Source organism: Liolophura sinensis, chromosome 7, assembly GCF_032854445.1.
Source record: "Liolophura sinensis isolate JHLJ2023 chromosome 7, CUHK_Ljap_v2, whole genome shotgun sequence".
Lineage (NCBI taxonomy): Eukaryota > Metazoa > Mollusca > Polyplacophora > Chitonida > Chitonidae > Liolophura > Liolophura sinensis.
The window spans coordinates 56132306-56150451 of NC_088301.1; the positions used below are offsets into that span (position 1 = coordinate 56132306).

At 36.9% G+C, this 18146-nt stretch overlaps 1 protein-coding gene across 3 annotated transcripts in view; it reads right to left on the bottom strand.

Moving 5' to 3' along the window:
* Nucleotides 1-1039: 1039 nt before the first annotated feature.
* The window catches only part of LOC135470169 (transcription cofactor vestigial-like protein 4), a 45921-nt gene continuing 28814 nt past the window's right edge, over nucleotides 1040-18146 (bottom strand). For all 3 annotated transcript variants that reach the window (XM_064748956.1, XM_064748957.1, XM_064748955.1), the window contains exons 2-5: nucleotides 11897-12071; nucleotides 4930-5276; nucleotides 4206-4364; nucleotides 1040-3019 (exon numbers count right to left, since the gene is read on the bottom strand). In XM_064748956.1, the coding sequence (XP_064605026.1) occupies nucleotides 2781-3019; nucleotides 4206-4364; nucleotides 4930-5276; nucleotides 11897-12071 (920 nt within the window). In that variant the 3' untranslated portion in view covers nucleotides 1040-2780. The remainder of the gene's footprint in view (nucleotides 3020-4205; nucleotides 4365-4929; nucleotides 5277-11896; nucleotides 12072-18146) is intronic.

An 18146-nucleotide genomic window follows, 5' to 3' on the forward strand; every position in this document is an offset into this window, starting at 1 on the left:
ATATAAAGGAATTAGCCGTTCCAATCTATATGTATTTCCTTTCATTGCATGAATTGGAGAGACAGAAATAATGATTCCATGCAACACGTGTGAATGTGTATGTTTTTGTGAATTGTACAGGTCTGAACTCTTTTGGTACACTGGTTTGCAAACATTTCATTTTTTTTCTCTCAAAAAAGATAAAATCATTATACGATCCACTGTCAATCCAACGTCATTCTTCTCATCTCTGCTTCGCAAAATATTTGATTCGAACTTACTTCACTGTGGGGCATTGTAAGTCAAATATGAATGAACTTAGCAGGTTTGTTGTAAACATGGATCCACGAGCAGCTAGAGAAGGCATCTGTAAATTCCCTGTTCAAGAAACTGTACCTGGAGTTTCCTAGCATGGAGGTAAAATAGCCCATATTTCCTCGATGGACCTAGTGAATTAAATGTAAGAAGCTCTAACCAGTAAAAAGATTAAAATGCTGAGTTTTGGCAACGCCTATTTCATCAAAGTTTTGCTGGTATTTTAGAATAACTCAAATAATTACCTTTCACAAAATATCAGCCCGGCGTGTGCACCATTCAAAATTGGCAATCGAGGTCCTAAATTTAATAAAGGTGGTTGGATTATTACCTTTTCAGACTTTTTAACACTATAAGCACGAGTCAAAAATTTTGACATTAATTTGACGTATTATTCATAAATTTTGATTTTATTTTTTTAATTAACGAATATGTTTTGTTTTTTGCTTTTGTATTGTTGTTTTTGCCAGAACTCTCCTTATAGCCTTTTTAAGTAACTGCGATGAAATTATTACGTGAAACAGCTCAGGTACTTTATCCCTAACAACCAGGTCATCCATTAGGTTAACTTTCACCAGACAAACACATAAATATGCATTTTGAGATTCTTTATTGAGCATTTTGCCAAGCAACGACACGTACGAATCACGTGTCTACAAATACATAATATATAACTATTTACAATATTAGTTGTATATAATTTTATATATAGAGCTTTTTATATACATACATATATATATATATATCTATATATACTGGGCTTTTAAGATGATGATCATAACTATGTCTTGGTACATCTTTTGGAAATAAAATAACACGTTTTATGCTCATGGAAATGATAAATATTTACATACAAACATGTTTTCAAATAATGAAAAATCATCTTTTTGGATTTTACAAATGAAGGTTTCAAGACCTGTGAATCCTTCAAAAGTGACATCTATACCAAAGATGCAACTGTCTGATATAAAACAGACCTTCTGAACAATAATCCGACTCAAACACATTCAGCCTTTTTTGAAATTATCAACAAAAAACCTTAACAGTCATCAACAATATTGCAAATATGTGCGTCATACTTTTTATACATTCGGCAAACTTAGCAGTCTGAGTCCACAAGGCACTGATTACAATGTATTTAAAAGGCATATAAGGCAGTAAGAACATGTCCATGTATACTCCAAAGAATGCCCTGTCCTCTTTTGTCAAATCAGGGAAAACCTCATAAAAATGACTGACATTGACTCACCTCTATGGGGGGGGGGGGGGAGAGATTACCCAATCAACAAACACCCACAGTCTCTTCTTTCCAAACCAAATGTCATTCTCTAATATTAACATGCCATTTCACAGTTGAGCGAGTTCCATCAAACATAGTCCCCAGCCTACTAAATGTAAGACACACCTAACCAGAACAAGTCTACCCACCAAAATATTCTTTGCAAAAAGAGACATTTCATTCATGTCTGTCTGGTACTTGCCAGGAATCTTTAAACTGCATGTTTTATCTTGTAACAATATCTCTCAAAAATAGCCACTAGCCAAAGATAAATACTACATAAAATAAATACAGCTCAGTGGTTTTCACCCACCATTAAGGGATCACCGCTTTGAAGTCATCTTGACAATCCGTCTGACTCGAGTTGCTGAAATCTGGGCACCAACATTTACCTTCTGCAATAATAGAAATCCACTATTCTCAATGGCACATATAATTAATGTATTATATAATCTTACAAAACCACAACAGCATTAAACAACATTTACTGTAAATTCTTGGTCAGCATATCAGGTGGCACAATATCAAGACAACAAATACATTAACACAAAGGTTTTTTACAATAATTCAGCACAATACAAATGTACCTTTACAGCTTGCCATTTTTGTTTTTTCAACTTTCCATCAACCCAAAATTTCACACTGGGAATGCTTGCTTCTTCAGGACAACAAAGCAAATTTTGCAAATAAAAAACTCATGTAGGAGTAATTTTAAAGGAAACTGACATTAACTTAAAGTACTCTCATCACAAGCATAAGTGTTCCATTTCCACGTTCCAGGGAACATCACCTCATTCATCTTTCCTTCAATGTCAACACAACAGCTAAAGAGAGACAACCAGATGTGATCCTGATGACCTGTTCATTCTTCTTGGAGCAATCTGTACCAATGATTCAGAATGACAACCTTTGGTTGGGCCCCTCTGCAATATTTCAATCTGTGAAGAAGTGTGTCTTGGCTTTTATTGTATAACATCACTGGCCAGCTAGTCGTACAACCAGCACATCATTGACCTTTCACGTATACATATATTATATATTAAAAGTTTTCATAAAAGCATTAAATGAAATGACTGCAAAAATATGTTTGTCCGCACATACTTCTACATCCACACAGATAGTGTCAAAGTGTTCTTTTCTGCTGAAATTTGGTCTCTTTCATTCAGGTCATGGATTTGTTCATATCGTCTTTGTTTGCGAATATATTTCACGTAGATATGATGGATGGATGTTGTCGTGGTGAGGCCGGTTGTGAAGAACATGTTGAGGAGCTTGGGTCTGTTTCTTTCTCAGCCTTTATCCTTAGCCATGTGTCACCTAGTGCTTTTGCAAAATGATCGTCTACTGAGCCAGAAAACATATCAAAGGGAACTGGGTCATTTTTAGCTTTTATCTGGGACCACGTTGAATCTCCTAGGGACTTAGCAAAATGGTCATCAACTGAACCTGTAACAGAATAAAACATGGCATGAGCATAAGGGCAAATTCAAACAAGCAACAGAAATATATAAAAGATACATTTAGTACATCTGGGCACATTTGTAGTAGCAGATGAACATTTAGTACACAGTAATTAATGAGTCAATAGTACATGTACATTTACTTCCTGTAATCATTAATATCATTTATCTGACTGGGTTTATTCACTACACTCAGTAATAATGACCAGTATACTTTTGAAACATTCAGTCTAACGGGGTTGCAGTAGATGTTCTGTATGCATACTTTAGGTTTTATGTCATACTAAACAATTTTTCAGACACATGACAACGAAGGGCCATTAGGTATGTATACATTACTGTGTCATCTTGTGGCAGGGTGAGTCCATGCTGTCAAAGTGCTGCCGCCACTGAAGTATCATGCAGAAGACACCAGACATGACACCACACCCAGTCACATTATTTTAACATCAGGGCAACCAGTCCTGTTTCTTTGCTTAAACCTCTCAGTTATGAGTTCTATGCGAGGCAGCAGTAAGTACCACTTTTAGTCTTTGGTATGACCCAATCTGGATTTGATCCCTGGTCTCCCAAATTTGCGGTGGATGCTCTAACCATTAGGCCACCACAAGCTGTTCTGCTTGAATGTAGCTAAATTCATGCATACATGCATTTAGGTACATCTCAGCAATGAAAAGAGTTCTGCAGACAGCTTCACTATGTTTGGCATTCTTCCAAAGGCACAGTAAATAATATAAGAGAGGTTCAGTGTCAGCAGCCAACACCAGGTGCCACAGACATGTTTGCACCAGTTTTTATGGTCATTTCTTCTTTTTTTTTTTTCTATTACATGAAACTTCAGCACATTTCTGACTTGGAAATGCATCGCTAAATTAACTCCAAATACTTTCATCACTCTCTCTGGCAATATTCCCAACTTCTGTGTACCCTTATCTGACGAAAAAAATCAATCCCCACTTAAAGCACACTACATGTACATATAGTACCCTAACACCCTTGAAATGTCTTCCACCACTATGGAAAACAATTACAACTTTTATAATTTGAAATTATGAGTTTTCTTAAAGAATTAACATTTTTTAAAACTTTTTTCCAACCACACCTGGTGTTGCTTGAGGACCACAGGAAAGCACATCACACCTAAATAACCTGTTTTCGACCTGTGGGCTCACCTGTAATGGAGACAGCCTTCTCGGACTGACTTCCAGGTGATGCTGCCTGTACTAAGGGGGATGATGACCTGGAGGATGACTTTGACGGGAGGCACTCAGGGTAATCTTTGCCAAGGGACCGTCTAAAATGTTCTTCAATTGCAGGATCGCATCCACCAACTGAAAATAAATACATTGAAATGATAATCAGTCATGACTGTATTGCATTTATTTAAAAGCACTCCCTTAAAAAACAAGCAAGTTTATTTCAACATTGCAGAGCATATAACTTCATAGATGTAAAACTCAAACTGATGTTTCGATCTGACTTGGAAGCTACCCAAGTGAGCTGCAACAGGGCTGCTGGAGGAACAGATGAGACAGAGCCTTGGCATTGTAAACATGGGCAGAATGTCAGGGTCTAAACAGAATAGCGAGCAAGTCTGCATCAAGAATCTTCAACATTCCAAAGACTGATAAGGAAAAGTGTTCATCATGTTCATCATAAGGGAAAAAATTACATGTTCTATTTCTTGTTTCTTTTATTGGTTTTGGGGGTGGGGGTGGTGGTGGTGAGGGTCACTTTGCAATGAGCTAATACCTGGTAGCAAAAACAAGTAAGGCAAAAATCTTGCTATACATCAAGACAAAATATTAGTTAAATATTAACATGACAAAACAGTTTGTAGGATGACATTTTATGGATCAAAAATAAACAAAAAATCCCAAAGCTACATGTAGTTACCAGAGTTGATCTCTCGTCTAATGGCTGCAGAAAATGACTGTGAGTGGTCTGTAACAGAGAATTTGTTTCCTGCAGGTGCGCATGTGATTACAGATGGCCTCAGGAGTTGTCGCAAGGGACTCAGCTTATGGTTCTCCCCTGTGCTGTTCCCAATAGACAAATTAAGAGGTATGTTCTGGGATGCATCCCCATGAGGGTAGGCAGGGGGTGGACTGCGCCTATGCAGCGGGGAAAGACTGGGCTGACGAACTTCATGAGGTGTGGCACACCTAGGGGTGACAGAGTAGGGCTCATGGCGTACAGATCCTTCAGGTAAATACCTATCCCCAACAAACCCGGAAAATGACCTGTTGAAGAAAAGAGTAAAACAATAAATAATATGGAAAATGAAGTTAATATACATCTCCAAAGTTTGATGTTGACATCCCATAATATTGATGCTTATGCAATAATTCACTATGGGTGGTTTTATTACATAATAAAAATAGTATATTAGTTACAAGAATAACAGCAAAAGATCACTCCATCAAAACAGAAAAAGACTAAGTGCAAAAGGAAACACTGGAAAGGTTCATCGAAATGTCACTCGGAACTTAAAACCAAGCGACTCTAGTCCCTTGATCTGAGCAGGTGTTCCAGTCTCTGGAAGCCTCCAAGAACAACCAGACTACAGTCTAAACACACCCTGTGTCTCTCACTAAAGCAAGACAGCTTGCAAAGCATTCCTCAAAAGTCTACCGATGCCTTTTTCCAAGCCAGATTTTTCCCACGCCTGCTTTTGCAGCATCTGCTCACATGTTTTTGACACTTTTCCAGAAAATAAAACAGCAGGGTGTACCATGCACAAGGTACTGGTAATTAAATAAGTCATGCTTGCTATCTACATGTTTATATTACTACTGTTTCCATATTACATCTAGTCTAGCTGACAGAAAGCTCTATTACTGATAAACAACAACCAAACACTTCTTCATAGATATTCTGAAGTCTCAACTAACTTGTCGCACATCATCTTATTCTAATGTCAAGGTCCAAAACTCATCATTCCCCAGATGAGAGGAGAAATACAAAACCTGAAAACATGTAGATGTATTAGATTTATCATAACATATAAATTCTTATGAAGGACAAAAATTGTCAAGTATGTGACAGTTTCATGTGTTTTTATTGTATTAAGGTATGGTACTTCTGCTGAAATCTGATGATGATATTTCTGCACGCATACATGTGAAGTCTGACAATGTTTGCCTCAGCAGCTGTAAGATTATAGGTCCAGCATTTCATATCCCTTGGGATGTGCCTATTGCTCTGATCGTGACAAGATTTATACGGTCAGACTTCCCAGTATATCAAGTTCGTAGTCCTCAGCTGTGTGTGCTTACAAGGAGCATGTGTGTTCCACAGGATTTCTTCCATAAAGCCCACTGTTATTTACCACCACAGGTTCATGTAATGGCAATAAAACTCCATCATGTCACTCTGTCTTCCATGAACATAAAACCTAACTCACCGTAAAACAAGTAAAACTTCTATTCATGTATGTGGACAGAATGCTTGGTTGAGACCTGGCCCCAACATCTTAGACTGAAGACAAAATTTCAATTATTAAACTTGCGATGTTCCTTTCCTTCATTTTAGCCCACATTTTTATCACAATGACTTAACCAGAATTTATGTTGTCAAGCAATACTGAAATCTTGTTATGTAAGAAATAACAATTTTAAAGTGATATTAAATTTTGACTTACGCCTAAGATCACTTCATGATTCCGAGGCGAGTGCTTAACACCTATGGGTGTTAGCAGTTGATTGAACAGGTAGGCTACAGGACAAGTCTAGGGCTTGGTTAAATGAGTGGAACATTGGTAAACAGTGTAGCAATGTGTTTTATCTGTTTCTTTTTTGATTTGATGTAAGTCATTTTATTTAATATTCCAGAATTTAAGTCCATTTTAGAGGTGAAACTGCATTTTGGATCATCAACATAATTATGCAATTCATAGAATATCCTCATAGAATATCCTCATAGAATATCCTCAGATTACATGAAAGTATGCACCTTCAACAAATGATAATAACGTTGAAAATGAAGAAATATATAATGCATGTACTTTGTGCAGTACTTGTCATTCATTTACTCAATATAATTTAACTGCCCCCGGAAAGACGCCAAATACATGATGTACATGTCCCAACACTTACACGTACCACGCATCTCCTAGAAGCTACTTCTAACCTTTCCTTTTCATAACAGACATAGCCTTAAAAATCTATTTCTGACCTAACCACTAAGCAGAGCTCCACTGCTGATATGTTACATCATGCATATGCCTCATATCAGCTCTGTTCAGTGGTTGAGCCTATCACAGCTCAGGACTCAGCAGAGGAAGTACATATACTTAGGTATTTAGTACACATGCATCATGCAGGCTATCAAAATCCTATTCACTGAGAAAAAAACAAACAAACCCAGACCACAGCACATGGGTGTCTTTATGTACATGTTATGAAACAGACTGTTATTACTAGCACATCGGGGGAAAAACCCATCCTTGGTTTCTGTGAGATGGGCGAGATAGGGTAGGATGATATAACAAACTATGGTGCTTGAGAGGGTATCAAACCCCACATGGAAAGGGGTCAGTGTGAGGAAGGGGATTATATGGCACAGGAAGTGCTGCCACACAGTAAACACTGCCCAATTAAAGGTGGGCTGCGCCACACCTCCCTAAATCAGTTCTTATAAACACATTGCCATATGCTAGCAATGCAACATACATTACTAAAGCTGTGTAGAGAAACGGTTCACTCATGCAGGAAACTAAAGATATTTTTCCAAATGGGGAAATCAATAAAAAAAAAAAAAAGAACAATGTCTAACAGAACACCGATTAAAACTAGTGTGTAGTAAACTCATACAAATTCAATAACAGATGTTAAACTTAACATACAGATGTGTATGTTTACTTCTAAATAAGGCTAGGACAAAAATTTACAGCTTACTATGTTTGACCATTTTGACAGTGCCAGCAAAGGCCTTAAATTTTACAGTAAAACCATTTAGCTTAAATTTTACAGCAAGTCAAATTTATTTATAAAGTTGGTGTTTAACACCATACTGAAGAATTCTTCACTTATCTGAAGGTCGTCAGTAATCTTTCCAACATGCTCACCAAACATTTAACTTTATATATCTTAAAAGTATACAAAAAACTTTAAATACAATCTATGTCACATTTCTATATTACATATTCTCAATCTCCATTATATGTGGTTTCAAATATATACTGTAAATCCCTTTTCATTCGTGGGCATAAACTTTTGCGGATTTGTAAGAAGACACATTCGCGGGAATCAACTTTTGCCGATCTCAGCAGAATTTTTGGACAACCGATATTCGAAAATCAAACTTCAATAAAGAAACGTCAAGTAATAAAACAACTCAAGCATTGAAGTAACAATGTTATCATTTAAACTTGTTTGTGCCTGTAAGATGCGACAAAAATTCTATACAATACAGTAACTTGATCAGACAAATGTTAATCCTCCTAAGCTTTTAATCTTTTGAAGACTGTCAGACGAAGCCCTTACCTGCTGTATTAGCAAATACTTGTGTCACTCACTCCAGTAGATGAGGAAAGATTAAATGTGATATAAATAAATCCCACTGTTTAATTCTCATGCATCAGCAGTGTGAGTGAAACTCTGAGTGAACTGTGACAAATCTGAGTACATTTCTCAGAAATCATCATTATGAAAACGAAGTTTGAGGTGTGGAAACCACCAAGTGATGTATCGGGCGTTTCGGAAAGGTGATTTGACTGGAAGGCAAGTACAGGCGATAAAGAATAGGCCTCTCTCATCATATGTATATTGTATCACTTTCACACACCTAGTACAAATTATCAATTTGTATGTCTCTAACCGCGGCAATAAATCAACAACAACGTTGCTTTGTGGCAATACTTAGACGGAGCTAAGTCGCCTTAAAAGTAAGCATTAAGATTAAATGACGATCAATTAAGCAGGATTTGTGAAAGCCGGAATGCATTCTAATTAGGTATTTCTAATTAACGTGTTTGATAAAGTATTAAAACTGTAGTACTTATGGAACTTATTTTCACGGAAATGTGTTTGCCGCGAAATCCACGAATGTTAGTACCAAGCGAATAGAAAGGCATTTACAGTATATTTTTCCAAACAGCATATTTACAAGTGTACATATTGAAGATTATGGTAAGTCTGCTATAACAATGAAAAACTTCCCTCCCACACCCACAAGTGGGTAGCCAGATAAATTAAGACAGTTCACACATGCACATGTATCACTTCAGCGATCACCTACCATACTTTGCCTCACAAGTGTTACTGAACATGATTGCATTTTAATGTTGCCATCTCCATTAGACAAAAATCAGAACAGGAGCCTACAGGTAGCGTTCAAACTAGTACAATGTTCTCTTTGATCTCACCCTGTTGCCAGGCATTGGGCTTAATAGTCCTCATAACTGTTTGCATGTGTTTTGTGGTGTCAGTGGCTTATCCGTCTGGGAAGGTATGACTCAGACTTGGCTGGCAGGCAGGCAGGCAGACAGGTCGACCCTCTCCAACATGTACATGTAAATGCACCCCAAGTGGCAGTGGTACAGGCTGCCTGAACCCTAATATATCATTTTTACACAGAATTAACCTAACCCAATTCTAAAAGGCCCCACCAATACTACTGCCCTGCCCTTTGTGTCAAGTTATCCTTAACAATTTCATTACTTATAACATTCATAATCTCACAAGACTTAATAGCAAGAGTCGGGCTTCACTTGAGTAAATTTTTTCACAACAAACCCCTCTGGTCTATCTAGATGGAATCATTTCACATAATTAAGACGACTGGCTTACACATTGCACTGAACCTTTCATTTTCAACCTTAATCCAAACAAAGGCCTTATAGCCACATGAGATAGGATCAAAATAGTATTTATTAAACGACGCAAGTGAAAAAAAAGTCTCGCAAAGCCCACAAAGGCGCAGTAAGAAACTAAAATATCATCATAGTATTTCCACAGTTAAATATTAACTTTTTATTTCCACCTATATGCTCAGGTTTAGCAGATTAAAAGAAGATAATATGGCTATATCAAACGATCTTAAAATCGGTGGCTTACAAGTCATATTAATATTAATGAGGGTTATCTCTTGATAAGTCGTTGAAGGGAACTTCTAGGTTTACAGGTGAGCTATCAATTAACGTGTCCTCTTTTCATCAACCTACATGTACTTACAAGTAATCAAAATATAATTTAATATGATCCTTGACCTGAAAGAAGATATTGAAACTATACACAAAAATTTATGAGCTGTCATAGAAGCAATTGACCCTCTCTTCAAGTTTTCTACAAAGAGATCAACCTTGAAAATAGGTGAATGAAATAAAAATTTACTTACCAGTCTAGTGTTGTATTATAATTTACCAATGCCAAATTCACTTTCAAATTGATCACGTCAAGAAATATATGTATTCATCTTTGAGAGTGAATGAACATTTCTGTGAAATAACTAACCCTAAATCCCTATATTCTGGGATGATAAATATAGAAATGAACACGAATATACATAACAATTGGTAGAAAAGCACATCTAAACAATCAATATCCCACATATATGGATGTACAGGTATGAGAAATGTCTTACCTAATGGTATATTATACCCACATTTTAAATTTTAGTTAATTTAATCAGTGATAAATTACTAGACATTACATACTTTTTGGTGTATACATACACTGGTGAAAAACACAGAAGCATGTCATCATATCTAATACGTGCTGACATAAACAAGCTACATGTTCAACTGGAGGCCATGGTAGAGAAGGGTGGCACTCAGTAAGAAGCATTTATTGGGGGTAACGGTGAGGCAGTGAGTGGAGATGTAATTGTGATATGTTTAGAAGAGGAAACGACAGACAACAAGATGTGAGGTTAACAGCCAGGAGCTGTAAATCAGTAGATAGTTGGAGGAGTTCACCAAGACAACCAGCCAACATATCTGCCAAGATTTATGTACTACAGTACCACTAAGCTACACCTGGATCTATTACATCTACAGGGATAATACATTAATAATACAGTTTTGAATGAAACACTTCAACTTTTCAAAGGTGAACTTCTACCAAAGACATTTTACAAAACAAGAGACAAAAAATTCAAAAACAAAGATTTTTTAGGTATTACCTCAAGTGAAAAACTTGTCAAAAGAGAAGTATTGTACATCAAAATTATTGTATAGCAACAGCAAGGCAAGAGAAGAGTTCATGGCATCTTCAGATATACATCTATCTGTCCCCCGCTACTTGCACGTAAATGTATAAGCCACATAAGCGATTCAAGAACATGAAAGGTCTTCTCCTTCCACGTTCATCAACAGAATCTTTAAACGTCCATGGCCCAGTTGTACAAAAGCAGGTCAGCAGTTAACCTTGCACTAACTTCAGTGTGGACTAAAGAGCCATCAGTTTTGTATTAGGTCCATGCTGGTATTAAGATTTAAGCCTGACTTATTTTTTAATATACTTTTGAACAACCAGACCCTTATTTCTAAGCTGTACATATACATCTCTATGTCCTGATGAACTGTCTGTTCGGTTCACAAACCCTGATGAACTTCTTTTATTTACGGACTACATTTTACAGCATTTTGCCACATCCCTCCCCACTTGCAAAAATCCAAAAGAGCAATGTCAAGATTAACCCTATACAGCCTTACCGATTTCAAAATGAACACTTTTTTCTTCAATTCAACTTTGTACATGTGCAGTAAAGAATCCCGTCATTTTTTCAAAACTTTTGTATTTGTCTCTTTTTTTTTCCTCTCTCTTTTCATTGCCAGCTCTAGTTTTTCCAAAGTGAAAAATCCTTGTTGGACACTTGAGAGTGATCTGTAAGAATGAAACACAAGAAGAAACAAACTCACGTTTGGGTGCCAGCACATTTTTTACTGTTCAGCTTTGCTAAATGTTCCTGATCAAAGTTAAGTGTCCCAGGTAAATCATGCCGATCCTTCATGCGATCATACTTTGATAACTTAGTGGGTAGTTCTTTATTTGGAGAATCCCTATGGTCAATCCCCCGTTTGTAGGCCAGATCTCCTGAAACACACCAAAAACACAAAACTAAGTTAATTCAGGTGAAAACATTAGAATTCCTTTCACTTCTACATGGTGAAATGACATTTTATATTTTCAAGATGGTGTATGACAGAAATCACAAATACATTGTTTTATGTTATTTATTTGATTGGTGTTTTATGCTGTACTCCAGACAGAGCCCAGACAGAAACCCACGACCATCTGCAGGTTACTGGTAGGCCTTCCCACATACATTAGGTGAGGGGGAGCCAGCATTAGCTGGACTTGAACCCATAGCGACCGCATTGGCAAGAGGTTTCTGCGTAATTACACAGGGTTAGCGTGTTAATCAATTGAGTTATTGAGGCCCCCAACTACACAGTATGTAACAAGAAAGGGCACATTTCAAACAATGGAATAATAAAAGTATGTAATGCCAAACAATCTTTACAATGACGGATGATTTACAAATGACAAGCAAATGATCTAAAATTCTACATCACTGAATCTAAAGTCAACACATATTTCTGAGACCAATAAAGTGGGGGAGAAAACAATATTATAAAATACAAATGATTCCTTATTTAATACTTAGTGTTGATTTTTCTTTTCCTATCCATGAGGCTAATGACTTCAATAAGTCTACCTCTGAGTGTGAATTCCACATTAGTTTGAGCCTTGTCAATAGTGATCAAGCAAACTGACTGTCAAGGCCACTGTATAAACAGCTCTCTTTATTTCCCCTCCATTTAATCCCTCTTGTCAAAGGTTTAATCATTTGTGAAATCTTATATCTCTGGGAAATGGCTTACACATGCTCTATCAAATGAAAGAAATCACAGCAACAGGTCACTGTGCACATTTGAGTAATACTCTTATCTCAGTTGCGAGTGAGTCATTTTGACAATACCATTGCATGTACCCATGTAACTCCTAGTTTGATTTGTACAGCAAGAGTAGAAAACTAGGCCACCTGCCAAAATTGTTCAATCACAGTGGGTTGTCAAATCTTTATTAACATGAAAACTGATGCATCAAAACTGCTTAAAAAAAAATTCAGTAGAATTATTAAGTCTTCCCATTTAGCTCAAGATGGGATACCATTTTTTTCCTCAATTAAACTCGGTAAACCCAAACTCAAATAGATGCAATAAATGCATGTGAAGCTCCCATGAACCTATTTTTTCTTCCTTCGATACAGATGTACATGACATGTAGTGTATCAGTCTGATACTATCCATACAAAAAAAAAACTTTCCAACACATGGCAGTAATACCAGGGTATGTGTGAGAAGTGGTGGTTACATTGTGAAGGCACTGAGCTTCTCTCTGCTTACCAGCAGTAAATCGCTGCTCTCTGGACTCTACAGGGATGAGTCACCAACAGGCGAAAAAAGTAGTGGGGGGCCATACTTCAGACCATTAAATAACCACTATTATTATTCTGTTAGATACACTGTCTGAACATGTGCACACTACTTAGCAGGCTATCAGGTCTGGTTGTGTATTATTCCACATGGTCGTCCTAGGCACTTTCAGTACTGCCAGGGCAGATCTGTTTCTTACTGGCACAAGGGACAAACTGTCATTCCCAAATCGTACATGTACCTTTTCTTTTACTTCATTTATTTGCTTGATTGATGTTAAATGCCATACTCAAAAACTGATTATTCGGAAGAGTATTCTTTGACACGATATATGTATGTCATCTGATTCTCTAGAGAAGTACATACACAATACCCATGTAGTGGATGGCTTGGCAAACTTCAAGCCCAGCGCCCACTTGTACAAAACCCACTTCACGTTACAAGCACCTAACAGCCGTGACATAATGCCTACACTCCTGGTTGCCATAGTCGTAGCGTTAAGAGGGCTTTATACAAATGGGCCTTTAAGCTTTTTTAGACAGAGGCTGGGTTTCAAAAGCATCCTAATACAGATTTTCAGTTTAGACACTGTGATGATGTCAAATATGCCCAAGCTGTATGAACTGAAAACACAAAAATGTTGAAAAACAACAATGCTTCGTGTACATATTATAAATGGAACAGTTTCCTTCATTCAAACAGTTAAGAAAGATGCAATAATTTTGTTAAGAGTCTCATCTGCTTCACTATGTTAATGTTTTACAATTACACTGTATGTAAACTTTACAAGAAGTCTTCATACAGAATAATAGCTTCCAGCAGACATATTAATTTTATCACCAAATCTTACTTACTGTCACATGTATTACATTTGAACAAAGATGTGAGTTTATAGTCATGACAGTATACAGACATAACTTGAAGAAAAGGCACTTTCCTGAAAGCGTACGGTGCATTTGATTTAAAAATTTGATGCAACACCAAGCCTTCAGGAAAACTTCTCCAAAGCGCGGTCTGAACATGTATCGCTTTGACCCAATATGTAAACGTATTTATTTCACCGTTACCCTGGAAACACGTGGGTGTGTCCCCCCCCTCCCCCCACCCTGATCAAGGGAGATAACCTTATGTCTAAAACAGACTTTCTGCGATAATTAATCACCAGACAGGATGTCCCTGTCAGCAGTGATACAATGTACAAAAACCACTGGGTAGTATTATTTACTGACAAGCTCACCCTCTGAGGAGTAAGCCCATGGAACAGTGGTAGGTGTTAGGTGAAGCCCTGCCACTTTACATTACTCTCCTCTCCATCTTCCCTCTCCACGTCTCAATTCCCAGCCACAGTGTTTGGCATATCCAATATCTCTAGTCTCCACATCTTGTATGACACAACAACTACACAGCTTCTTTCATCAATCACACTATTTCTAGGCAGAAGGGCCTAGTGATGGCATAAAAGCACAGAACACCACACAACAGTTTTCTTAATAACACTGCACAGGCATGAGCTGCCTAACTGTTTTACTGAATAGACATCCTGCATCAATATTCCCCCTACCAATTTGTATGTACATCAATGTACATAGTGCAATTATGGTTTATATATATATACACATACATATACATACATGCACACACATACAAATGCACATACATACATATATATATGCACATATCTTTAAACGCTTATCATGATCACAGGCAATATCATCAATGGACACATACATGTACAATGCACATGTTACATGATCAACAAACTTACAGCACGTGTGAACAACAGTGATTGGCCCAGCAGTTAAGTACTGTCTCAGTACAGTTTTTCACAAACTACCAGGAAGCAACGCCTGTTTTGCTGCAGGAACCGAACCTATATGTGCATGTGTAACATGTGTGCTGGACAACGTGCACATGGTCAACAAATAGCCCATCCGGTAAGGTGACATCTCTAGAACAGGATACTACAGATGCCCCACTGGCAACCATGTGGAGGCCATATTATACCCACTCATATAACAGCTAGTCTACAGCTTTTTAACTTTTAAGCAACTTTTAAAAGGGCAACAGGAGTTGCCAATCATGCAACTGAGTTACTATTTTACTTAGACATATACGTACATGTACTGGGTCATATTCTGCCAGGTGAACTTCTATGGTGTTTCTTTGGGTTGACAGAAATGACTTTCTCTGAATGGGTTAATTACAATTCCACATCATTACACATGTATATTAAATCAATCAACCATTCCACCTCAGATGAATCCTATTTAATGTAGACTGATCCACAAGCAAATATTCATCTCACAAGATTGACCAATGCACTGATAAAAATAACTTTCAAACTGTTATGAAATGTGATGAAGCCTAAAATTTTCAGTGTATGATTGTGCTACTTATTTCCTTGTTTTCCAAAATAAAGCAAGCCCAAAGTGGATATGATTAGCATTTCACTCCGTCAACATGTTGGCAGTCGACCTGGAAGCCTACCTGAACCCACCTCCACACAGGTGACAATGACAATATGTATGTAAGTACGTTTTTTACAAGTTCTCCTGAGATTTTTCACTAGGGTGGTCAAAAACATTCACATTCACTGCCTGGCAAATTTCCGGTGGGCTAAGACATATTTTATGTAACATACAAAATACCTGTTTTGTCATTAAGTGTATCAATCTTAATCAACAAGAACACTGTGTGACAATTTTGCTAGAATACTGCTGAGCTACATGTATCAACAAGAGATGCACAAAAATGAACTGTATTCTCAGGAGGTTCATGAGTTTCTGCTATGTTTCCGCCACCCAGAAACCTACTCCCTGACAGATATAAAAGAAATATTCTAAGTACAGCATTAAAACCAACTGAACAAACAAGACACAAAAGATGATCTGTATGCTTTGAGCATGACAAAAGGGCAGCTTATCACCTAAAAGTGTCAGGTTTATGATTAAGAAGTAAAGGCAAAAAAAAAGTACCGGTATACCAAGATTTACATGCATTAGACATCAAATAAGCAGTGTACAGCAAATAAGGTTTTGCAACTTTGGACGCTTTCATAATGGTTCTCATATTTTCATAAATTACATGAGTTACATTCACTGATTGTAAGGCAAAGAGAAACCTTACATTTACCAGTTTTATGCAAATTAATACAAATTTGGGCTTAAATTAATTCACCACTTTATCTTCAGATGCAGTAAGAATGAGTACAGGTAAGAAAAAAAATATAGAGGTTCACTACATGTATTTCAAATGAATCTAGAGATTTGGAAATTTGGGCAGCCTAGCATGAAGATCTGGGTGAAGATAGTAACCGTATCTTGAGCAAATGGCTTCAATGAAAGAGGAGCTGTTCGCATTTCTCTCAGGTTTCTTGTACCTACAGGTTGGGTACACCTTAGCCGGTCACGTAAGGAGATGAATGGCAGCCCGGGTCATTCACAAGAGAACAAAGACCAGTCTGTTCTCCTGCTCCCCCATTCTTCAGCCCTCACCCCAGTACAATAGATGCTTATCATACCTATAGAATATCTAACCCTCTGGCCATCTATCCCGCCACACAACAACACACAAATAGCCCATTGTTTATCTCCTCTAGAGGAGAAAATGTTGTACATATAACCAGGGAAACTCAAACAGAAACAAGAAAACCTTTAAAAAAAAAAATAACACCACACCACCAACATTACACACAAAGTGTACAGCTAAGATAGAGAAATAATCAAATAAATAATAATAACAACAATGACAGTAAAAAAAATTCTACTCAGACGATAATAAGGAGAGCAAACAGAGATGATGTAGGCATCAGCAAAAACAATCAACATCTGGATCATGCTTGCTGAAGGTAACATAAACACGTAACAGGTTATAATGATCAATAGATCTCTGAAAAAATAATGAGTACTGTAAACCTCAGTCAGATCAAAGTGATCTACCTGTAGCCTGCCATGTCATTTACACACCTTTCCATATCAACCACAGAGCCTGCTAAAGGCAAAATTAAGATCACAAGCTATTGAAAAGTTAAATTCAGATACACAAAACTTTAAACTTGGACCAGAAGAAAGTTTATCTTTTCAACTGAAAAAAGGGCAAAGTAAAAAAAAAATGTCACTCACTCTAGATGTATACACATGCGTGTGTCATCATTGGGAGTGAACTAAACTTGGTTCATATACATTCTATATGACGCAAATGTACTCTAAGAGACCAATTTATAGATAGCCAATTGTACAATATTGACAGTTGTCTTCCAATATCTCTGCTGTACCTGTGTACACCAACATATCACGTACATATACATGTAAGAGCAAGTAGGCTGGATGAGAATTTTAATCAACTAACACATAGTAGTAGTTCAACACCTGAAACTTTCAACCAGATTATTTTAATGCTTTGTTTTATTTGTTTTTTATTCTAAACATGATGCCCATGCATTGTAGCAATCGTAAATGAAAAATTTTATTATTTCATTGAAAACTTATGACATATTTATATATGCAGTTAGTGTTTATTTACCTACCTTGCTGCAGGTATGTTTGGAAACAATGAATAGAGGAGTTTTTTGGGGTTTTTTTTTTTTTTTTTGCCTTTTTTTGCTTTTTTTTTGTCTTCACAATACCAGAAATATGTTGAGTTATATTAATAAAATTGTGATTATATCAAAACTGAATGATCTGATTTCTTTAACACCAAACATAATAAATCAAAATTGTAGTTTTCCTCA